The sequence below is a fragment of the Ipomoea nil genome, unplaced genomic scaffold (genome assembly GCF_001879475.1).
Source record: "Ipomoea nil cultivar Tokyo-kokei standard unplaced genomic scaffold, Asagao_1.1 scaffold0642, whole genome shotgun sequence".
Taxonomy (NCBI): domain Eukaryota; kingdom Viridiplantae; phylum Streptophyta; class Magnoliopsida; order Solanales; family Convolvulaceae; genus Ipomoea; species Ipomoea nil.
The window spans coordinates 1,096,551-1,120,898 of NW_017617070.1; the positions used below are offsets into that span (position 1 = coordinate 1,096,551).

The window sequence follows — 24,348 nt, forward strand, 5'->3', positions numbered from 1 at the left end:
ATAATTTTATGAGCTTGTAGTGATTTCATGAACATATAGTAAAGACTTTATGAACCTCTCATAGTTATTTAATGAATTTATAATAGTGATCTTTTGAACCTCCAATAGTAACTTTATGAACTTGCAACATTGACTTTGGACAATGTAGTTGTAATTAGGGGTGTGCAGTTCAATTTGATTTTTCTAAACCGAACTAGTTCAGTTCGTAATATACTCAACAATCAAACAGTAATGGATCCTTGTATATCGAACCGAACCGAAGTACCATATAGTTTTTTCATTTTTTTAACAAAATAATAATAATAATAATAATAACAACAACAACAATAACAACAACAACAACAACAACAACAACAACAACAACAACAATAATAATAATAATAATAATAATAATAATAATAATAATAATAATAATAATAATAATAATAATAATAATAATAATAATAATAATAATAATAATAATAATAACAATAAAGTAAATCCAAGTCCCTTGCTACCTACTTCGACGTTCAGCTCCTATTTTCACTAGTATTTCTCTTGAATTTGATTTATTTATGATTTGTTCTCTACTTTACACTTTTGTTGTTGTCGCAATTGTTCTTTGCCTCACAATTATCTCTAATTTGAGTTATTTTTACAATATTAAGTATTTTCATTAATTTCATGTTTATATGAAAGTAATGTGCTTAAACATCATATCATTCTAATTTTGATTTCCAGTGCACTGAAAATCTATTTTGCCAAGCAATGACGGATTGTGTCAAAAAATTAACTACACAGTATTTGGCACTTGTTCTCCAAATATTAACTATATAGATGGATGATTCTTCATCTTGTCAACAAAACATTCAAAATGAGCCAACATAAGTGTCGGTTGGACAAAAAAGCCAACTGATGTTTGATACTTAATACTTAGTAGTATGTTTGAAGAGTTTTTTCCCAAAATGGTCCCTTGACTATCGCTCATTCTCAATTATGCATTCCGATTATTAATTGCACCCAATGTAGTCCCTTGACTTTAAAAAATTATTCCAATTTGGTACTCTGTTACATTTTCCATCAACCAGACTTTAAGTTGAGGGTTATTTTGGTCCATTCATTCATCTGGTGCTGCTAATTCCTCCGTCCATCACTCCATTGTATTACACGTACTGCATTTGAGTTTCAAGAAACAACCACTGTAAGCTCCGTTTACGCCGGTAAGCCAACTCAATGCCGGAGAGCTAGCTGCCACTGCTCCCTTCTCTACCACCGCCATACCAAGTCGGAGAGAGAGGTCCACCCGTTGCTTCGCCGGAGTGCTCTGTTAATGCCGGAAAGGGAATAGCAACTCGCCGGAAAGCAGGGGAGGCCGCAAAGCTGTCATGCTGCAATAATCTGCTGCCTTGCTTCACCGTGGTTGCTGTCGATCTGCCGGAACTGCTACTCGCCGAGAGAACTGATGCTGACCGAGAGAAAGGGATAAAGAACATGCTGCTTTTGATTCCTGATTTGAACTGCGTTGATGTTCTAAACTTGATATGTAGATTAAACAAAGGGATTGCTTTTAAGTGGAGATTATGTTATTCTCATCTATAGATGAAATATTCTTTTCTTTAAGTAGAGAAATAGTGGCATGCTGAGTAAAATTGATTGTTTGGTATGCTATTTTAGGCTCAAAATTAAAGAATTTATGGGTGTAGTTAAAAAGTGCCCTTTTCATGTTCTGGTTGTGCAATGTGCATTCAATAGAAGCTTTAAATTCTTTAATTTTTAGAAACTATTTTATTTTTGCACGTTATTTAGCTTTTTGAATCTTCAATAACAATCTATGCATCGATGATCTGCATGTAGAGGAGAATAACAGCTGCTTGTGTATTTATTACAGGTAAGTGTTCTTTCAAGCTGGAGATTATTTGCATACTTTGTTAGTATTGGTTGCTAGTATTGTGTCAGATGGCCCTCTAAATCATTGGGGTAAAAGCGATTGTGATTATATACTTGGCATCTATATAGATTGCCACAATTGCTTTGAGGTTTGTTGGATTTTAATGGTTGTTACCTCTGAAGAACCAACTGGAGAAAGCCTGACTTATACATCCCCTTTACTCATAGAGCGAACAGAAAATTGTCAAAGCAATGAACACGTTATTAATATAGAACAAGGTGGTGATCCTTCATCTTCAGACTCGTCTGATTCTGAATCTCCTCGTGGCTTGAGTTCATCTCGGCACGATGATAGACCATCTGCGAGAAATTCACCATCTACTTCATCAAACGGATCAAATTCTCAAAGTCCTTCAGTTGCAAGGAGAGGTGAAGGATTTGGTCGTCATTGGAGCCCATTCAATACCGTGCTCTGGATTTCCATTGAGCTAGTATTCACTTTAGGGCAAATTACTGCAGTTGTCGTTGTTTTATCTGTATCAGGACAAGAAAACCCGCAAACTCCATTATTTGCTTGGGTTTCGGGTTATGCACTTCGATGTGCTGCAAGTCTTCATCTCCTATATTGGCGCTATCTTCATGGCAATCAGGCCGCTGAGAGGAGGTCAGCTCAATTTCGACAAGGTTCACGTCGAGTTAATTCCTCCTTCGATCCTAATTCTTACATAACCTTCTCCTTAACCCGGTGTTGGGATGATTTGTGTGGTTTGTGTTTATGTTTGTGAAATATTCCACTAATGAGGGTGGAACCTCCAGAAAAGAAATATAGAGGGGGAGCAGAGTATTAAGAATTCAGACAGAGAAGATTGCAAAATTCAGGGTGATCCCTTACTTTTATTAACGACAATATATATAGTGATTCTCATACAACTGATCCCTTAAAAGTCTACTATTTATTTGGCACTTCCTATACTAACTACAACGGAAATAACATGGCAAAGAATTAGTCTGCATGGCCTGAAAATTAGGAGACTTAGCTGCACACATAGTCACGAAGTTTTACAGGAATTGAGACTTGTCTCTTGGCCCTCTCGCCACCTGTAGCATGTTGCGTAACATTACCCGCCCCATCGAAAGAAGCCTTGTCCTCAAGGCTAAAGGTCGGGAAGGATGCATGGAAGATGTCCCAAAATTCCCAAGTGGCTTCTGCAGGCGACGTACGATCCCACTGAACGAGAACTTGTAGCCGCTTCTTTTTATCCTCCTTAACAACCCGTTGATCCAGTATGCGTAGCGGAACAGGAAACTGATCCGCAGATGGTGGGGGAAGCGCTGGTGTGACTATAGATGGATTTGGACAGAACTTTAACAATGAGATATGGAACACTAGATGGATACGTGAGGCTGCCGGTAATGATAATTTGTAAGCGACCTTCCCAATGCGTGCAATGATGGGAAAAGGACCATAATAACGCTTAGCAAGTTTGTGACTATGGCGTTGGGCTGCAGACCCCTGTCTGTAGGGTTGTAATTTGACATAAACCCAATCGTCAACATTAAACTCCTTGTCACGACGGTGCCGATTAGCTTGGACCTGCATTCTTTCCTGAGCTCGTTGTAGATTTGTCTTGAGCGTAGCCATAAGATCAGTACGGGCCAAAAGCGCATCGTCTAGCCGTTCAACAGCGGTGGCACCTTCGGAGTAGCCCACTAATGGAGGTGGTGGTCTGCCATACACAACTTGAAAAGGGGAGAATCCGGTCGAGGTGTGAACACTAGTATTGTACCAGAATTCAGCCCATGGGAGCGCTCGTGACCACTTGGTTGGGTAATCTCCAGAAAAGGCTCTGAGATACATCTCGAGGCTACGATTTACCACCTCCGATTGCCCATCCGTTTGCGGATGATATGCAGTGCTAGGCTTGAGTTTGGTCCCTTGTAAGCGAAAAAGTTCCTTCCAAAATGAACTCATGAATAGGGGATCCCGATCAGACACGATGGACCGAGGGAAACCATGGAGTCTCACATACTCCTGAACAAAATACTCAGCCAATTTTGGAGCAGTCAATCCGTCAGGAAGAGCACAAAAATGACTATATTTAGACAGTCGATCAACGATAACCCAGATCACCGTTTAACCATTTGATTGAGGTAAAGCCGTGATGAAATCCATTGTGATATGCTCCCACACCTGCGTAGGAATCGGCAAGGGTTGTAATAAGCCTTTGGGGGCAGAATTTTCTGGCTTAATTTGCTGACAAATGGAGCATTCGCGAATGTATAACTTAGTGTCCTTGCGCATTCCCGGCCAGTAGAAGGATGCAACCAATCGAGCATATGTTTTCTGTTCGCCTGAGTGTCCCCCAAGTTTTGAGCAATGGAATAGGTCCAACAATCGTCGCCGTAATTCCTTCCCCTCTGGAACATATATTTTCCCGTTGAAATATAGTACGTCATTTTTCCATGCAAAACCATTATCGGTCGGGTTGCCAAGTTTGATAGCAGCAATGAGACGGTTAGCTGTGGAGTCCTCAAATAATGAAGCCTTAATTTCGGAGAGTAAACTAGTTGTGGCGACTGAGAGGGCCAAATAACCCCCTTGAGCCTCACTAGTCCATCGAGATAAAGCATCTGGCCCCTTATTCTCCAAACCAGCTTTATGTTCGATAACAAAGTCAAAGCCCAAAAGTTTAGTTAGCCACCTCTGTTGTTCTGGAGTCTGTATGGTCTGAGAAAGCAGCTGCTTGAGGCTTTTATGATCTGTAATGATTGTGAATGGGCGGCCTAACAAATAGGGACGCCAACGCTGAACTGCGGTCGTAATGGCATACATTTCTCTACTATATGCTGAGGCATTTTTGTAGTGGGGTGGAAGTTTCTTGCTACAATAAGAGATCGGGTGTTTATTTTGGGATAAAATGGCTCCTATGGCAGAACCAGAAGCATCTGTTTCAACAGTAAAGGGTAATTGAAAATTAGGAAGATGAAGTACCGGAGTGGTTGTCATAGCTGCCTTCAAGTCAGCGAAAGACTGGTCTGCATCAACACTCCAAGTGAACCCATTCTTCTTGAGGAGCTCTGTTAAAGGGCCGGCTATCCTGGCGTACCCTTGAACAAACCGGTGATAATATCCAGTTAGGCCGAGGAAACCTCGCACCTCAGTCACCGTTTTGGGTTTAGGCCATTCTAATACTGCCTGTATCTTCGCCGGATCAACACTCACGCCATATGCTGAAACTAGGTGCCCCAAATACTCCAGTTTTTGTTGTGCAAAACTACATTTGGATAATTTTGCATATAGCTCATGTTGCAAGAGAAACTCCAAAACAGTTTGAAGGTGATGAACATGGTCAGATGTGGAGCGACTATAAACAAGGATATCGTCAATAAAAACCAATACAAACCGCCGTAGGCAAGGCTTGAAAACCGCATGCATGGTCGCTTGAAATGTAGATGGGGCATTAGAGAGCCCGAAAGGCATTACCAGAAACTCGTAGTGACCCTCATGTGTCCGGAACGCAGTCTTGTGAACATCTGGTGGATGGACCCGAATCTGGAAATACCCACTTCGCAAATCAAGTTTGGAAAATATGGTGGCGCCATGCAACTCATCAAGAAGCTCGTCGACTGTTGGAATAGGAAAACGGTCCTTGATGGTGATTGCATTTAGGGCCCTATAATCAACGCAAAATCTCCACGTTCCATCCTTTTTTCGTACTAAGAGCACTGGGGATGAAAACGGGCTAGTGGAGGGTCGAATAATTTGATTTTGAAGCATTTCCTGGACTTGGCGTTCGATCTCATTTTTTTGGAAATGAGGATACCGATACGGTTTAACATTCACGGGACTCGATTGTGGCAGGAGATTGATATGGTGGTTCAGATTCCTACTTGGAGGTAGGCCCTTTGGGGTGTCAAAAACTTTGGAATATTTGGTTAGCAAACTCTGGACGGCTGGTTGGACTTGTGCAGTTGGAGAAGGATGAGGTTGTAACATCAACAGGAAACATTCAGATACCGCATCAACTTGCTGCAGCCGCATTAGTTGATGGTGAGTCATAGGTTGGATGGATGCCGATTGGTTCCCTGTAAGAACAATTGGCTGACCTTTGTGTTCAAACTCCATTGTCAACTTTTTATGATCTGTCACGATTTTCCCTAGTCCTTCCAACCATTGTACTCCCAAAACAGCGTCTGCTCCAGAAAATTCTAAAATGTGGAAATCTGCTTCGAAGTGTGCTCCCTGCATATCAAAAGATATATTCTTGCACGTACCCTCACTCTGGATTTTCTCGCCATTTCCTACCGCAACCGTGAAACGAGTAGTTTGATCAATTGGGAGGTGAAGGAAGTTTGCGACCCGCGGTTGGAGGTAGTTGTGAGAACTACCGGTATCTATGAGTACTGTGAAAGGCTGGTTGTGGATGCTAGCAGGCAAACGGAAACAGCGGGGCCCTGTAGACCCAACCAAGGCATGGAACGATATCTCGGGTTCTGGCTCCACGATTAATTTAGTAGCAACAGTTGCTGACATCTCATTTACATCCTCTTTGTTTCCTACTTCGTCAGGTTCGCCCAATGGATCATCCGTCAAGAGGATTAAAAATTGTTTCGTGCGACACCGATGCCCAGGCCTATATCGCTCATCGCAATTGTAACATAACCCTTGGGCTCTTCGCTCTTGAGCTTCAGCCGCCGTAAGGCGCCTAATTGGCAATTGCGTTTTATGGTTCATGGGCGCAGGAAGTGGTAACAAGGGTGGTAGAGTGTTTGGCGGTGGGTTCGGTTGATTTCCCATGTTGACACCGGAAGGCCGCCAAGGTGCTGAGAATTTAGACTGCATCGGTCGAGTGTCCCGAAGCTTGTCATCGACTAGCTTAGCCAAAGCGATTGCATCTGATAAAGTGTTGGGTTTTAGAATAGCCATTTCAGCTTGTATGGCTGATTTCAGCCCAGAAACAAAACAGTCCAATATTGCGCCTGGGGGTAAGTCTTGGACCCGGTTGCTAACAGCTTCAAATTCGGTCTGGTATGCAGCGACCGTGGTTTTCTGGGTCAGCTTGAAGAGGGCTGCCCGGTGGTTCACGTATGAGGAGGGTCCGAATCGTTGCTCAAGTGCGATAGTGAATGCCCGCCAGGATGACAACTGTTGGTTTTTGTGCATCCATTGGAACCAAGACAAAGCTTGCCCCACCATGTAGAAGCTGGCAATGTCAATTTTCTGCTCTTCCATAGTCTCCCACAAACTGAAATATTTCTCAGCTTGGAAGATCCAATCCAACGGGTTGCTGCCGTCGAAAGTGGTCATGTCACACCGAATATGACGTGGTTGAGGCGTAGAGTGCAATGGGGAATTTGGATAGCTTGTAACGGCTTGCGATGAGGAGGTAGCGGCTGGGACGACGTTGAGGGAGGTGATTCGCACGGAAAGCTCTGTTATGGCATTGTTGAGGGCTTCGTTAAAAGCTTGATTCTGGGCTGCCAAAGCTTGTCTGAGTTCCTCTGTGGTTTTCCGCTGGGCTTCTCGCATTTGTTGTAGTTGTTCTTCGAGAGCCCGTTGACGGGTTTGTACGCCTTCATTTGCCATTTGGCTCTCAATAAGAGCACCAGATGTTGGGATGATTTGTGTGGTTTGTGTTTATGTTTGTGAAATATTCCACTAATGAGGGTGGAACCTCCAGAAAAGAAATATAGAGGGGGAGCAGAGTATTAAGAATTCAGACAGAGAAGATTGCAAAATTCAGGGTGATCCCTTACTTTTATTAACGACAATATATATAGTGATTCTCATACAACTGATCCCTTAAAAGTCTACTATTTATTTGGCACTTCCTATACTAACTACAACGGAAATAACATGGCAAAGAATTAGTCTGCATGGCCTGAAAATTAGGAGACTTAGCTGCACACATAGTCACGAAGTTTTACAGGAATTGAGACTTGTCTCTTGGCCCTCTCGCCACCTGTAGCATGTTGCGTAACATTACCCGCCCCATCGAAAGAAGCCTTGTCCTCAAGGCTAAAGGTCGGGAAGGATGCATGGAAGATGTCCCAAAATTCCCAAGTGGCTTCTGCAGGCGACGTACGATCCCACTGAACGAGAACTTGTAGCCGCTTCTTTTTATCCTCCTTAACAACCCGTTGATCCAGTATGCGTAGCGGAACAGGAAACTGATCCGCAGATGGTGGGAGAAGCGCTGGTGTGACTATAGATGGATTTGGACAGAACTTTAACAATGAGACATGGAACACTAGATGGATACGTGAGGCTGCCGGTAATGATAATTTGTAAGCGACCTTCCCAATGCGTGCAATGATGGGAAAAGGACCATAATAACGCTTAGCAAGTTTGTGACTATGGCGTTGGGCTGCAGACCCCTGTCTGTAGGGTTGTAATTTGACATAAACCCAATCGTCAACATTAAACTCCTTGTCACGACGGTGCCGATTAGCTTGGACCTGCATTCTTTCCTGAGCTCGTTGTAGATTTGTCTTGAGCGTAGCCATAAGATCAGTACGGGCCAAAAGCGCATCGTCTAGCCGTTCAACAGCGGTGGCACCTTCGGAGTAGCCCACTAATGGAGGTGGTGGTCTGCCATACACAACTTGAAAAGGGGAGAATCCGGTCGAGGTGTGAACACTAGTATTGTACCAGAATTCAGCCCATGGGAGCGCTCGTGACCACTTGGTTGGGTAATCTCCAGAAAAGGCTCTGAGATACATCTCGAGGCTACGATTTACCACCTCCGATTGCCCATCCGTTTGCGGATGATATGCAGTGCTAGGCTTGAGTTTGGTCCCTTGTAAGCGAAAAAGTTCCTTCCAAAATGAACTCATGAATAGGGGATCCCGATCAGACACGATGGACCGAGGGAAACCATGGAGTCTCACATACTCCTGAACAAAATACTCAGCCAATTTTGGAGCAGTCAATCCGTCAGGAAGAGCACAAAAATGACTATATTTAGACAGTCGATCAACGATAACCCAGATCACCGTTTAACCATTTGATTGAGGTAAAGCCGTGATGAAATCCATTGTGATATGCTCCCACACCTGCGTAGGAATCGGCAAGGGTTGTAATAAGCCTTTGGGGGCAGAATTTTCTGGCTTAATTTGCTGACAAATGGAGCATTCGCGAATGTATAACTTAGTGTCCTTGCGCATTCCCGGCCAGTAGAAGGATGCAACCAATCGAGCATATGTTTTCTGTTCGCCTGAGTGTCCCCCAAGTTTTGAGCAATGGAATAGGTCCAACAATCGTCGCCGTAATTCCTTCCCCTCTGGAACATATATTTTCCCGTTGAAATATAGTACGTCATTTTTCCATGCAAAACCATTATCGGTCGGCTTGCCAAGTTTGATAGCAGCAATGAGACGGTTAGCTGTGGAGTCCTCAAATAATGAAGCCTTAATTTCGGAGAGTAAACTAGTTGTGGCGACTGAGAGGGCCAAATAACCCCCTTGAGCCTCACTAGTCCATCGAGATAAAGCATCTGGCCCCTTATTCTCCAAACCAGCTTTATGTTCGATAACAAAGTCAAAGCCCAAAAGTTTAGTTAGCCACCTCTGTTGTTCTGGAGTCTGTATGGTCTGAGAAAGCAGCTGCTTGAGGCTTTTATGATCTGTAATGATTGTGAATGGGCGGCCTAACAAATAGGGACGCCAACGCTGAACTGCGGTCGTAATGGCATACATTTCTCTACTATATGCTGAGGCATTTTTGTAGTGGGGTGGAAGTTTCTTGCTACAATAAGAGATCGGGTGTTTATTTTGGGATAAAATGGCTCCTATGGCAGAACCAGAAGCATCTGTTTCAACAGTAAAGGGTAATTGAAAATTAGGAAGATGAAGTACCGGAGTGGTTGTCATAGCTGCCTTCAAGTCAGCGAAAGACTGGTCTGCATCAACACTCCAAGTGAACCCATTCTTCTTGAGGAGCTCTGTTAAAGGGCCGGCTATCCTGGCGTACCCTTGAACAAACCGGTGATAATATCCAGTTAGGCCGAGGAAACCTCGCACCTCAGTCACCGTTTTGGGTTTAGGCCATTCTAATACTGCCTGTATCTTCGCCGGATCAACACTCACGCCATATGCTGAAACTAGGTGCCCCAAATACTCCAGTTTTTGTTGTGCAAAACTACATTTGGATAATTTTGCATATAGCTCATGTTGCAAGAGAAACTCCAAAACAGTTTGAAGGTGATGAACATGGTCAGATGTGGAGCGACTATAAACAAGGATATCGTCAATAAAAACCAATACAAACCGCCGTAGGCAAGGCTTGAAAACCGCATGCATGGTCGCTTGAAATGTAGATGGGGCATTAGAGAGCCCGAAAGGCATTACCAGAAACTCGTAGTGACCCTCATGTGTCCGGAACGCAGTCTTGTGAACATCTGGTGGATGGACCCGAATCTGGAAATACCCACTTCGCAAATCAAGTTTGGAAAATATGGTGGCGCCATGCAACTCATCAAGAAGCTCGTCGACTGTTGGAATAGGAAAACGGTCCTTGATGGTGATTGCATTTAGGGCCCTATAATCAACGCAAAATCTCCACGTTCCATCCTTTTTTCGTACTAAGAGCACTGGGGATGAAAACGGGCTAGTGGAGGGTCGAATAATTTGATTTTGAAGCATTTCCTGGACTTGGCGTTCGATCTCATTTTTTTGGAAATGAGGATACCGATACGGTTTAACATTCACGGGACTCGATTGTGGCAGGAGATTGATATGGTGGTTCAGATTCCTACTTGGAGGTAGGCCCTTTGGGGTGTCAAAAACTTTGGAATATTTGGTTAGCAAACTCTGGACGGCTGGTTGGACTTGTGCAGTTGGAGAAGGATGAGGTTGTAACATCAACAGGAAACATTCAGATACCGCATCAACTTGCTGCAGCCGCATTAGTTGATGGTGAGTCATAGGTTGGATGGATGCCGATTGGTTCCCTGTAAGAACAATTGGCTGACCTTTGTGTTCAAACTCCATTGTCAACTTTTTATGATCTGTCACGATTTTCCCTAGTCCTTCCAACCATTGTACTCCCAAAACAGCGTCTGCTCCAGAAAATTCTAAAATGTGGAAATCTGCTTCGAAGTGTGCTCCCTGCATATCAAAAGAGATATTCTTGCACGTACCCTCACTCTGGATTTTCTCGCCATTTCCTACCGCAACCGTGAAACGAGTAGTTTGATCAATTGGGAGGTGAAGGAAGTTTGCGACCCGCGGTTGGAGGTAGTTGTGAGAACTACCGGTATCTATGAGTACTGTGAAAGGCTGGTTGTGGATGCTAGCAGGCAAACGGAAACAGCGGGGCCCTGTAGACCCAACCAAGGCATGGAACGATATCTCGGGTTCTGGCTCCATGATTAATTTAGTAGCAACAGTTGCTGACATCTCATTTACATCCTCTTTGTTTCCTACTTCGTCAGGTTCGCCCAATGGATCATCCGTCAAGAGGATTAAAAATTGTTTCGTGCGACACCGATGCCCAGGCCTATATCGCTCATCGCAATTGTAACATAACCCTTGGGCTCTTCGCTCTTGAGCTTCAGCCGCCGTAAGGCGCCTAATTGGCAATTGCGTTTTATGGTTCATGGGCGCAGGAAGTGGTAACAAGGGTGGTAGAGTGTTTGGCGGTGGGTTCGGTTGATTTCCCATGTTGACACCGGAAGGCCGCCAAGGTGCTGAGAATTTAGACTGCATCGGTCGAGTGTCCCGAAGCTTGTCATCGACTAGCTTAGCCAAAGCGATTGCATCTGATAAAGTGTTGGGTTTTAGAATAGCCATTTCAGCTTGTATGGCTGATTTCAGCCCAGAAACAAAACAGTCCAATATTGCGCCTGGGGGTAAGTCTTGGACCCGGTTGCTAACAGCTTCAAATTCGGTCTGGTATGCAGCGACCGTGGTTTTCTGGGTCAGCTTGAAGAGGGCTGCCCGGTGGTTCACGTATGAGGAGGGTCCGAATCGTTGCTCAAGTGCGATAGTGAATGCCCGCCAGGATGACAACTGTTGGTTTTTGTGCATCCATTGGAACCAAGACAAAGCTTGCCCCACCATGTAGAAGCTGGCAATGTCAATTTTCTGCTCTTCCATAGTCTCCCACAAACTGAAATATTTCTCAGCTTGGAAGATCCAATCCAACGGGTTGCTGCCGTCGAAAGTGGTCATGTCACACCGAATATGACGTGGTTGAGGCGTAGAGTGCAATGGGGAATTTGGATAGCTTGTAACGGCTTGCGATGAGGAGGTAGCGGCTGGGACGACGTTGAGGGAGGTGATTCGCACGGAAAGCTCTGTTATGGCATTGTTGAGGGCTTCGTTAAAAGCTTGATTCTGGGCTGCCAAAGCTTGTCTGAGTTCCTCTGTGGTTTTCCGCTGGGCTTCTCGCATTTGTTGTAGTTGTTCTTCGAGAGCCCGTTGACGGGTTTGTACGCCTTCATTTGCCATTTGGCTCTCAATAAGAGCACCAGATGTTGGGATGATTTGTGTGGTTTGTGTTTATGTTTGTGAAATATTCCACTAATGAGGGTGGAACCTCCAGAAAAGAAATATAGAGGGGGAGCAGAGTATTAAGAATTCAGACAGAGAAGATTGCAAAATTCAGGGTGATCCCTTACTTTTATTAACGACAATATATATAGTGATTCTCATACAACTGATCCCTTAAAAGTCTACTATTTATTTGGCACTTCCTATACTAACTACAACGGAAATAACATGGCAAAGAATTAGTCTGCATGGCCTGAAAATTAGGAGACTTAGCTGCACACATAGTCACGAAGTTTTACAGGAATTGAGACTTGTCTCTTGGCCCTCTCGCCACCTGTAGCATGTTGCGTAACATTACCCGCCCCATCGAAAGAAGCCTTGTCCTCAAGGCTAAAGGTCGGGAAGGATGCATGGAAGATGTCCCAAAATTCCCAAGTGGCTTCTGCAGGCGACGTACGATCCCACTGAACGAGAACTTGTAGCCGCTTCTTTTTATCCTCCTTAACAACCCGTTGATCCAGTATGCGTAGCGGAACAGGAAACTGATCCGCAGATGGTGGGGGAAGCGCTGGTGTGACTATAGATGGATTTGGACAGAACTTTAACAATGAGACATGGAACACTAGATGGATACGTGAGGCTGCCGGTAATGATAATTTGTAAGCGACCTTCCCAATGCGTGCAATGATGGGAAAAGGACCATAATAACGCTTAGCAAGTTTGTGACTATGGCGTTGGGCTGCAGACCCCTGTCTGTAGGGTTGTAATTTGACATAAACCCAATCGTCAACATTAAACTCCTTGTCACGACGGTGCCGATTAGCTTGGACCTGCATTCTTTCCTGAGCTCGTTGTAGATTTGTCTTGAGCGTAGCCATAAGATCAGTACGGGCCAAAAGCGCATCGTCTAGCCGTTCAACAGCGGTGGCACCTTCGGAGTAGCCCACTAATGGAGGTGGTGGTCTGCCATACACAACTTGAAAAGGGGAGAATCCGGTCGAGGTGTGAACACTAGTATTGTACCAGAATTCAGCCCATGGGAGCGCTCGTGACCACTTGGTTGGGTAATCTCCAGAAAAGGCTCTGAGATACATCTCGAGGCTACGATTTACCACCTCCGATTGCCCATCCGTTTGCGGATGATATGCAGTGCTAGGCTTGAGTTTGGTCCCTTGTAAGCGAAAAAGTTCCTTCCAAAATGAACTCATGAATAGGGGATCCCGATCAGACACGATGGACCGAGGGAAACCATGGAGTCTCACATACTCCTGAACAAAATACTCAGCCAATTTTGGAGCAGTCAATCCGTCAGGAAGAGCACAAAAATGACTATATTTAGACAGTCGATCAACGATAACCCAGATCACCGTTTAACCATTTGATTGAGGTAAAGCCGTGATGAAATCCATTGTGATATGCTCCCACACCTGCGTAGGAATCGGCAAGGGTTGTAATAAGCCTTTGGGGGCAGAATTTTCTGGCTTAATTTGCTGACAAATGGAGCATTCGCGAATGTATAACTTAGTGTCCTTGCGCATTCCCGGCCAGTAGAAGGATGCAACCAATCGAGCATATGTTTTCTGTTCGCCTGAGTGTCCCCCAAGTTTTGAGCAATGGAATAGGTCCAACAATCGTCACCGTAATTCCTTCCCCTCTGGAACATATATTTTCCCGTTGAAATATAGTACGTCATTTTTCCATGCAAAACCATTATCGGTCGGGTTGCCAAGTTTGATAGCAGCAATGAGACGGTTAGCTGTGGAGTCCTCAAATAATGAAGCCTTAATTTCGGAGAGTAAACTAGTTGTGGCGACTGAGAGGGCCAAATAACCCCCTTGAGCCTCACTAGTCCATCGAGATAAAGCATCTGGCCCCTTATTCTCCAAACCAGCTTTATGTTCGATAACAAAGTCAAAGCCCAAAAGTTTAGTTAGCCACCTCTGTTGTTCTGGAGTCTGTATGGTCTGAGAAAGCAGCTGCTTGAGGCTTTTATGATCTGTAATGATTGTGAATGGGCGGCCTAACAAATAGGGACGCCAACGCTGAACTGCGGTCGTAATGGCATACATTTCTCTACTATATGCTGAGGCATTTTTGTAGTGGGGTGGAAGTTTCTTGCTACAATAAGAGATCGGGTGTTTATTTTGGGATAAAATGGCTCCTATGGCAGAACCAGAAGCATCTGTTTCAACAGTAAAGGGTAATTGAAAATTAGGAAGATGAAGTACCGGAGTGGTTGTCATAGCTGCCTTCAAGTCAGCGAAAGACTGGTCTGCATCAACACTCCAAGTGAACCATTCTTCTTGAGGAGCTCTGTTAAAGGGCCGGCTATCCTGGCGTACCCTTGAACAAACCGGTGATAATATCCAGTTAGGCCGAGGAAACCTCGCACCTCAGTCACCGTTTTGGGTTTAGGCCATTCTAATACTGCCTGTATCTTCGCCGGATCAACACTCACGCCATATGCTGAAACTAGGTGCCCCAAATACTCCAGTTTTTGTTGTGCAAAACTACATTTGGATAATTTTGCATATAGCTCATGTTGCAAGAGAAACTCCAAAACAGTTTGAAGGTGATGAACATGGTCAGATGTGGAGCGACTATAAACAAGGATATCGTCAATAAAAACCAATACAAACCGCCGTAGGCAAGGCTTGAAAACCGCATGCATGGTCGCTTGAAATGTAGATGGGGCATTAGAGAGCCCGAAAGGCATTACCAGAAACTCGTAGTGACCCTCATGTGTCCGGAACGCAGTCTTGTGAACATCTGGTGGATGGACCCGAATCTGGAAATACCCACTTCGCAAATCAAGTTTGGAAAATATGGTGGCGCCATGCAACTCATCAAGAAGCTCGTCGACTGTTGGAATAGGAAAACGGTCCTTGATGGTGATTGCATTTAGGGCCCTATAATCAACGCAAAATCTCCACGTTCCATCCTTTTTTCGTACTAAGAGCACTGGGGATGAAAACGGGCTAGTGGAGGGTCGAATAATTTGATTTTGAAGCATTTCCTGGACTTGGCGTTCGATCTCATTTTTTTGGAAATGAGGATACCGATACGGTTTAACATTCACGGGACTCGATTGTGGCAGGAGATTGATATGGTGGTTCAGATTCCTACTTGGAGGTAGGCCCTTTGGGGTGTCAAAAACTTTGGAATATTTGGTTAGCAAACTCTGGACGGCTGGTTGGACTTGTGCAGTTGGAGAAGGATGAGGTTGTAACATCAACAGGAAACATTCAGATACCGCATCAACTTGCTGCAGCCGCATTAGTTGATGGTGAGTCATAGGTTGGATGGATGCCGATTGGTTCCCTGTAAGAACAATTGGCTGACCTTTGTGTTCAAACTCCATTGTCAACTTTTTATGATCTGTCACGATTTTCCCTAGTCCTTCCAACCATTGTACTCCCAAAACAGCGTCTGCTCCAGAAAATTCTAAAATGTGGAAATCTGCTTCGAAGTGTGCTCCCTGCATATCAAAAGAGATATTCTTGCACGTACCCTCACTCTGGATTTTCTCGCCATTTCCTACCGCAACCGTGAAACGAGTAGTTTGATCAATTGGGAGGTGAAGGAAGTTTGCGACCCGCGGTTGGAGGTAGTTGTGAGAACTACCGGTATCTATGAGTACTGTGAAAGGCTGGTTGTGGATGCTAGCAGGCAAACGGAAACAGCGGGGCCCTGTAGACCCAACCAAGGCATGGAACGATATCTCGGGTTCTGGCTCCATGATTAATTTAGTAGCAACAGTTGCTGACATCTCATTTACATCCTCTTTGTTTCCTACTTCGTCAGGTTCGCCCAATGGATCATCCGTCAAGAGGATTAAAAATTGTTTCGTGCGACACCGATGCCCAGGCCTATATCGCTCATCGCAATTGTAACATAACCCTTGGGCTCTTCGCTCTTGAGCTTCAGCCGCCGTAAGGCGCCTAATTGGCAATTGCGTTTTATGGTTCATGGGCGCAGGAAGTGGTAACAAGGGTGGTAGAGTGTTTGGCGGTGGGTTCGGTTGATTTCCCATGTTGACACCGGAAGGCCGCCAAGGTGCTGAGAATTTAGACTGCATCGGTCGAGTGTCCCGAAGCTTGTCATCGACTAGCTTAGCCAAAGCGATTGCATCTGATAAAGTGTTGGGTTTTAGAATAGCCATTTCAGCTTGTATGGCTGATTTCAGCCCAGAAACAAAACAGTCCAATATTGCGCCTGGGGGTAAGTCTTGGACCCGGTTGCTAACAGCTTCAAATTCGGTCTGGTATGCAGCGACCGTGGTTTTCTGGGTCAGCTTGAAGAGGGCTGCCCGGTGGTTCACGTATGAGGAGGGTCCGAATCGTTGCTCAAGTGCGATAGTGAATGCCCGCCAGGATGACAACTGTTGGTTTTTGTGCATCCATTGGAACCAAGACAAAGCTTGCCCCACCATGTAGAAGCTGGCAATGTCAATTTTCTGCTCTTCCATAGTCTCCCACAAACTGAAATATTTCTCAGCTTGGAAGATCCAATCCAACGGGTTGCTGCCGTCGAAAGTGGTCATGTCACACCGAATATGACGTGGTTGAGGCGTAGAGTGCAATGGGGAATTTGGATGGCTTGTAACGGCTTGCGATGAGGAGGTAGCGGCTGGGACGACGTTGAGGGAGGTGATTCGCACGGAAAGCTCTGTTATGGCATTGTTGAGGGCTTCGTTAAAAGCTTGATTCTGGGTTGCCAAAGCTTGTCTGAGTTCCTCTGTGGTTTTCCGCTGGGCTTCTCGCATTTGTTGTAGTTGTTCTTCGAGAGCCCGTTGACGGGTTTGTACGCCTTCATTTGCCATTTGGCTCTCAATAAGAGCACCAGATGTTGGGATGATTTGTGTGGTTTGTGTTTATGTTTGTGAAATATTCCACTAATGAGGGTGGAACCTCCAGAAAAGAAATATAGAGGGGGAGCAGAGTATTAAGAATTCAGACAGAGAAGATTGCAAAATTCAGGGTGATCCCTTACTTTTATTAACGACAATATATATAGTGATTCTCATACAACTGATCCCTTAAAAGTCTACTATTTATTTGGCACTTCCTATACTAACTACAACGGAAATAACATGGCAAAGAATTAGTCTGCATGGCCTGAAAATTAGGAGACTTAGCTGCACACATAGTCACGAAGTTTTACAGGAATTGAGACTTGTCTCTTGGCCCTCTCGCCACCTGTAGCATGTTGCGTAACACCCGGTCCTCAGAGGATGAAGTGGAGAATTGATGAACAGAATGTTCAAAGTGGGTTTCCTCCAACAAGTCAAAGCTCCATGATTCACGTTGATGAACAAAACGGTCAAAGTAGGTTGAATTGACGGAAATACCCCCGAACTTAACACCTAGTTGATGGAAAATATAACGGAGGACCAAGTTGGGGTAATTTTTTAAAGTCAAGGGACCACATTAGGTGCAATTAATAGTCGGAATGCAAAATTGAGAATGAGCCATAGTCAAAGGACCATTTTGGGAAAAAACTCTATGTTTGAATTTTGGATTGCTATTTTGTTATATAATGTTTAGACTTTGGATTTTGACTATGTGAATATCTATTGTTTGGTAGTGTATTTGGAAAATTAGTAAATGTTAAAAATTGAGGTTCTTAAACTAAACTGAATACCGAACCGAACTAATTCTGAACCGAAACTGAACTTTTTTCAACTGAATCGAAACCGAATCGAACTATAATGTTAAATTGAATGGTATCATTTTTTAATACCAAAATACTAAAACAAAAAAAAAAAAAAAAAAATTGAACCAAATCCCGAAACGCCACCCCTAACCTGGGAAGTATCAACTCGACCATATTTCATCCTAGAAATATGCTTCTAATTGCAATGATAAGATACTATATTTGATGTTGATACATTCACATCACAACCCTTGTAGCTATAGGCTCCCACCCCAACTAGAAGATAAGCTATAGTCCGTATTATAGCCAGACCCAGTGGAACGATAGCAAGAGTAGGGACAACAACCACTAGACTAGTCAACTTCAAAAATATCCTCATAAGCCCACTATATCCAAATATTGCCTGAAAAGATGAAGCAATTATTATAGCTCTCTGTGTAACTCCTCCATAATATGCTTGAAAACTCCATTCTATCTTAAGAACTCTGAGGACTTAATTATTGCAAGTGCGGAAGCAAGATAAACAAATGAAGAACCTTGTATTAGAGACAACCTTGAGCCAAAAAATGTGTGCAAAAGTGTTGACACCCCTAACACAAAAGGCACAGTGGAGGGAACATTTGATGTATCCTCATAGGTGCCACCCTATGCCGGAACAACCACAAGTGGAATTAGTACCAATGAACCCAATATTGAAAGATAGTGTTGTAAATCACAGAAGCCAATAAGAACAAGACTAAGTACATTTCTAAACTCATACTTCATTTGTGAATGCCTCGTAAAACCATCACTCTTCGGCCTAGACATGCTTTGCACAATTCCCCCTGGATTAAAAGCAAACTCACTGCACCTATATATGCATTTTAGATTGTCATAGAAGACATCCAGTTCCACTTCAATTTGCACTACAAACCCACATAATTTAATCCATTCCAACAATTTCAGCTAGCACAGTTATAAGATTTATTGACCACCTCATGCATACCCAAATCATCCACTACTACACAATTAACAGGTGTTGATGATTCTTCGTTTTTCACAATAACTTCAACATCAATTTCTTTTTTAATATCACTAAGTTCCTCTAAATGTAGACTATATTCTTATGCATGTGATTGGGAACCATACTAGGAGCATATACAGTCACATACTTGGACACCTGAGATAGTCTTTACCGCTTCCCAATCCTATGCCAATCGTTATGCCATGGAACCGTGTTCACCATCATATCCATAATGAACATGGTCCCAACGGTGTTAGTGCACCATTATTATTATTATTTTTTTCCTTATTTAATCGCGTGACTTTTCTTCTTCATTTTCACATTTCGCGGTTTCACTTTAATTTGAGGTGAGCAATAATTTCGGAAATTCATAAATTATGAATCCATGCCTGCACATTCACTTTGGAACCATGCCTACACATTCCCGTCCGAAACCATGGCTGCTCCTCTGTAGCGCAAGCTTCTTCAACATTCATAAATTATGAATTTTCTGTTATGAGATTATGAATTTACAGTACATTCATAATCTCATAACAGAAAATTCATAATCTGACCAAACGCGCGCCGTTAACACCACATTAGCGAATTTATTTATTTATTTATTTTTTTACGTAAAAACGGCGCCGTTTGGACCCGTGTTCACCATTCATGGTGAACACGTTTCCAGGGCATAATTTGCCATCCTATGCGAGGGTCCAAAGTTCTTCATCTAGAGCTAGGGATGGCAATGGGTCGGATGTGGATGTGGGGTGGACTTTTTCAAAACCCACCTTCACCCCCACCGGGTGCGGGTGCCCACTACAGGTACCACCAGTTATAATCTTATTATTTTTTTTAAAAAATAATATTTAAATTACTTACACATAATAAAATAATAAATTAAAATTTATTCACTAGTACAGATTTGTAAATCCGCTACCCTTGTACAAGGCTATCCGCTACCCTTGTACAAGGGTAGCGTATACGAGGGACGCAGAAACCCTATATGTTTCCGCGTCCCTTGTAGAGTGGTAGCGGATTACTAGAATATCCGCTGCCCTTCTTCTGATAGAAGGGTAGCGGATTTCTCTTCATTTTACTACTTCATTCGCTACTCTTCCTTCATAGAAAGGGTAGCGGATTTGTTTTTTTATTTTAAAAATAATTTATTATTTTTAAAATTCCCAAATTTTTTTAAAAATCCTGTACAAATTTATATTCACAAATTAAATATATATCAACACAATATTATAAAAACAATACTCCCATCCATCAACCTAATTTAACACAATATTATCAATAATACAATTTTAACACTATATCATAATCCATCCAAATACTTTCAACACATACAATACTCTCACAATCCATCCTAATATATAGTTAACACATGCATTACCTAAAAACTTTTAATTAACCAACTAGCAAAAAAACAAGTTAATTACATGCACTCTTCCAAGAAGTACTTTGCCCAATAGTCTCGAATCTCATCAATTTCATCGGTAGAGTACGGATTGCTTTCAAATACCTACAAAATAATTTAAGTAATCAAATTATTAAATATATTAATTAATAAAATATAATTGAACTATAAATACTTCTATTTAAATTCACTTACCTCATCTAATTTATCAACAGTTGAATATTTTGTCACAATATCAAACATGTATCGCATCACATAATATCCACACTCATAACCTCCCACTTGTTGTGGACACTACAAAATACATATATATATTTTAGTATTTTAAACAATAAAAATTCAAACTATCACATTAAAACTTTAATTAATTACTTTTCATACTTTGCATGTCTTCCAGTTGATATTTTTAGTCGCTCGTCCATCACCAGTAGGAATAGAACGAAATGCCCTATATTAAATATTAATTATAAACATATATATACATAAAAAATTATAATTAATATAAATTAAAATACTTATATTAATAATGTATTTATGTATAGTACTTACATATTCAGAGAAGCTTTAACTTGAATGGTGCGGCGATTAGAAGCCAGGGATCCAACACATATACGCTTTTTGAGCGTAAGCAAATCACCAGAAGTAACCAATGATTGCTACATTATTAAAAAAACGCACATGTTCCCAAAAATTTAATGTCTAATATTTGAAATAAAGGTATTAAGTTATATTATTAAAGTAAAGGAACAATTTTCTTACTCTTGATGATATGGTGCTAAAATGAATTGTTTATTATTATGCTGCTCCATGAGTTTAATGAAATATGACGCCACAGCAGGACCGTTCCTTTTAGCCATATCCTTTGAAATTTGCGTTGGACACGCAAACCCGATCGACGTAACTTGATTCTGATTACACAACTGATTAAGAAATCTGAAAATTAACAGTTAAAAATGAACTTCTAATAAACTTAAGAAATATATATAAAACACAAGAATAATTTAAAAAACTTACAATATAAACACTTGTATGATTGACACGTCAAGCCAATTTGTCATCATCATCAAATTCTTTATATCTTCCACCATCACGAAAATAAAACGCGTGTTTCTATGACAGAAGATTGTTTCATCACACTCCAACTCTATGCAGTCTTTATCAAGTCGAAATGATGTCAACAAACTGACTAAGTACTTGCAATTGTTCCCTAAGTGCTGTAAGACATCATCTCCAACAATGGGAGGTCGCACTCCAGTAGTAGATAGTTCACCACTTTGATCTCCCATATTTTTATTTTGGTTTGGTGAACTCTTTTTTTCCTACCAATATAAAATTGTAATTATACTAATATTTTAAATATAAACAATAAAAATTAACTTAATAATGTATATATACCTCATTCAAAATCACTAAATGTATAGGCCACTGTGCAAAATTGCCAATGATATCTTCTACAGTAGCATAAAGTTGTGTTGGCACGGGAATATTAAATTTTCCTCTACCATCAACCACATCATCAACAAAAACTTTGACACAATTTGGTAATAGTGATTGATGATACACCATGGTCTCATTTGTTCTTGGGTGAACAATACCTGTTGCAACCTCAATCGGTATCCCACCAGAACATACTGCAAGTCTACACCTTTTCGCACTCTATTATAAAAAAAATATTACTCTTAATCTTACAAGAAATGATATTTTGATTATGAAATAACTAATTAATATTATTACCTGAATTGTGGCAATTGGATCAACTGAATGACAACTGCTCCAGGTCTGAGGTATATCACAAGGCGCAGGGACACTTTGAGGAGTTCCATCCGAAACACCTTGTGGAATTAAATGTGTTGATGGCATGTTCTTCATCAAAAAATGGAGTTGTTGGTTGAGAGCTTCAATCTTGGGTTGCCACCTTTCTTCCATCTCCGTCATTGCATCTTGCCTTGCATCTTGCCTGCATTTCGCCATCATTTCTTTGACAACATCAACCGAGACAACTCCACTCGATGTGCTTCTATGATGCTCTGGTTTACCAAACACTCCTTGGATAGTAGCGTATCCACCAACTCCTCTTGCAGAACCCGAATAATCTTCCTTTCCAATAGCTGCTGACAATATATCATGATGTCTCTTCGGTTGAAAAGTCCCTTGACTAACTTCTTCACATTTTTCTACCTGTTCCAACAAATAAGTTGATTGTGTTTGTGAGTTTGAGTAGTCAAACAGTTAGTAGTGATTAAATAAGTCCAAAGGGAAAATAAACTGAATTTTACCCAAAAAACTGCAGTAACTTATGCATAACAATAATAATAATTCAACATTAGAAAGTTAAATTTATTAAAAAATTGAATAAACATCATTAGTAACTTATGACTGATATGATGTTCATTTTTGTAATCAAACATTGCATGAATACAGTACCCCAACACTGGTTGCTAAGCCATGGTGCATGTCAGAGTAATAGTGTGCAGTGTGTTTTTGTAAACAAAGTTGTCATTTAAGTTAGCATTTTGGGTTGTTTTGCTCAAGATGAGGTAGCATGCTTGTTTCACTTTATTATTTTAACCCTAAGGCAACAAAATTCTCTTCAAATTCAGTTTCTTGATGTCAAATAATTCAGATCGCTAGGCTTGTATATTCTGGAATCTGGGTAGGAATGATCCGAGTAATTGAATTATGATGAGTTTTGATACACTTGATAAGCTTGGCAGTGTTGATGGTGAGCTGGGGATGAGATGATCTAATGGACTATATTGGTTCATGATCTAATGGACTACTCTTAGACATTTTTATTTAATGTCTAACCATTTAGGCAAAGCTCACCATTTTAAGCAGAAGAAGAAGCATAAGAAGGCAACCAACAAATGATAGTTAAGGTGTAATGTATACTTACAATTTTCTGAAATACTTCTTGTGTTTTTTTGTTTGGAATATAATAACTTCCATCTTTTGCTTTTTTTGTTCTTGCTCGTATCCAATCAAAGCTTCGGTCATCGGACATCAAAGAAGAGCTAATAGTAGCACACGAAGATTGTGAAGATAAGGGGTCTGATATCATCCACTCTTGTCGTTTAGATGCATATCCAGCAGAACCTAAGAAATGTGGATGCACATTTAACGCTTGACTTTCTTTTGCCTTCCGACTTTTCTCCTATAATTTTATTCACATGTTAATATTAATAAAACACTTGAACTACTTATAATTAAATGAGCTAAATAATACCTTGAACTCCTCAGTCTGCCGTCCTGCAACAAACTTCTCCCATTGCTCAACCGACAAGTAATCATAAAGTTGTGCAGGAGATTCGTAGAGTGGGTGCTTATTGTTATAATGTTCACGAATCAATCTACTTTTGAAATCTTTCCATCTTTTTGATGCAATTTTCAAAACCACAGACTTCTTTGAAACATCTTCAATAGCAAATTCTTTCTGAAAAACAACATACACATAAGCAATGGGCATATATATAATTGTAATTATATTAATATTAAATGATTTGATACCTTCACATCTTCCCAGATTGAATCTTTAATGGTTTGCTTTACACTCCGCCAATTCTTGAAGTTGATATCTACTTGAGAACGAACCATAATCCCAATATAAGACACAAACTTCTTCGAATATGGTCCAATTGGCCTATTGCACTCATCAAATTGAATTGAAATTGGTTCATTTGCCTTCTTCTTTTTCAAATTTCTGGAAGAGTTAGGGCCTCTTCTTCTAGGTGGTGCAGAAGCAGGAATAGATGTAGATTGACACAGATATGCATGCAGATTAAGCAAATAGATTACTGTATTTGAAGAGTTGAAGATGATTTACCTGTTCAGCAAGATACATCTACATGTGCTAAGTGATTCTTGGAAGTTGCTTTCACCAACCCCTTGAGGCCTCCTCCATCTGCCCAATTATGCATGTGTTTGTGAG

The 24,348-nt window shown here is 41.7% G+C and overlaps 2 protein-coding genes across 2 annotated transcripts; one reads left to right on the forward strand and one right to left on the reverse strand.

Moving 5' to 3' along the window:
- Window positions 1-1,849: 1,849 nt before the first annotated feature.
- On the forward strand, window positions 1,850-17,610 carry LOC109174396. The gene is made up of 2 exons (XM_019323635.1): window positions 1,850-2,608; window positions 17,580-17,610. Exons 1-2 carry the CDS (start codon window positions 2,031-2,033, stop codon window positions 17,608-17,610), a joined length of 609 nt encoding a protein of 202 aa, XP_019179180.1. The 5' UTR covers window positions 1,850-2,030.
- Window positions 17,611-20,245: 2,635 nt separating this feature from the next.
- LOC109174397 lies at window positions 20,246-24,321 on the reverse strand. The gene is made up of 12 exons (XM_019323636.1): window positions 24,303-24,321; window positions 23,928-24,214; window positions 23,647-23,853; window positions 23,317-23,574; window positions 22,155-22,598; window positions 21,816-22,076; window positions 21,435-21,739; window positions 21,180-21,353; window positions 20,970-21,076; window positions 20,802-20,868; window positions 20,616-20,714; window positions 20,246-20,525 (listed from the first exon to the last, which is right to left on the reverse strand). Exons 1-9 carry the CDS (start codon window positions 24,319-24,321, stop codon window positions 20,974-20,976), a joined length of 2,058 nt encoding a protein of 685 aa, XP_019179181.1. The 3' UTR covers window positions 20,246-20,525; window positions 20,616-20,714; window positions 20,802-20,868; window positions 20,970-20,973.
- Between the last annotated feature and the right edge of the window lie 27 nt (window positions 24,322-24,348).

Bases quoted from the DNA above. Each gene is read 5' to 3' on its own strand.
- LOC109174396 (XM_019323635.1), top strand. From the start codon at position 2,031: ATGGTTGTTACCTCTGAAGAACCAACTGGAGAAAGCCTGACTTATACA. The intron at 2,609-17,579 runs CCGGTGTTGGGA...GTTGCGTAACAC, and splicing joins TACATAACCTTCTCCTTAAC to CCGGTCCTCAGAGGATGAAG.
- LOC109174397 (XM_019323636.1), bottom strand. The intron at 23,854-23,927 runs GTATCAAATCAT...GTTGTTTTTCAG, and splicing joins CAATCTGGGAAGATGTGAAG to AAAGAATTTGCTATTGAAGA. The intron at 23,575-23,646 runs GTATTATTTAGC...ATAAAATTATAG, and splicing joins GGCAGACTGAGGAGTTCAAG to GAGAAAAGTCGGAAGGCAAA.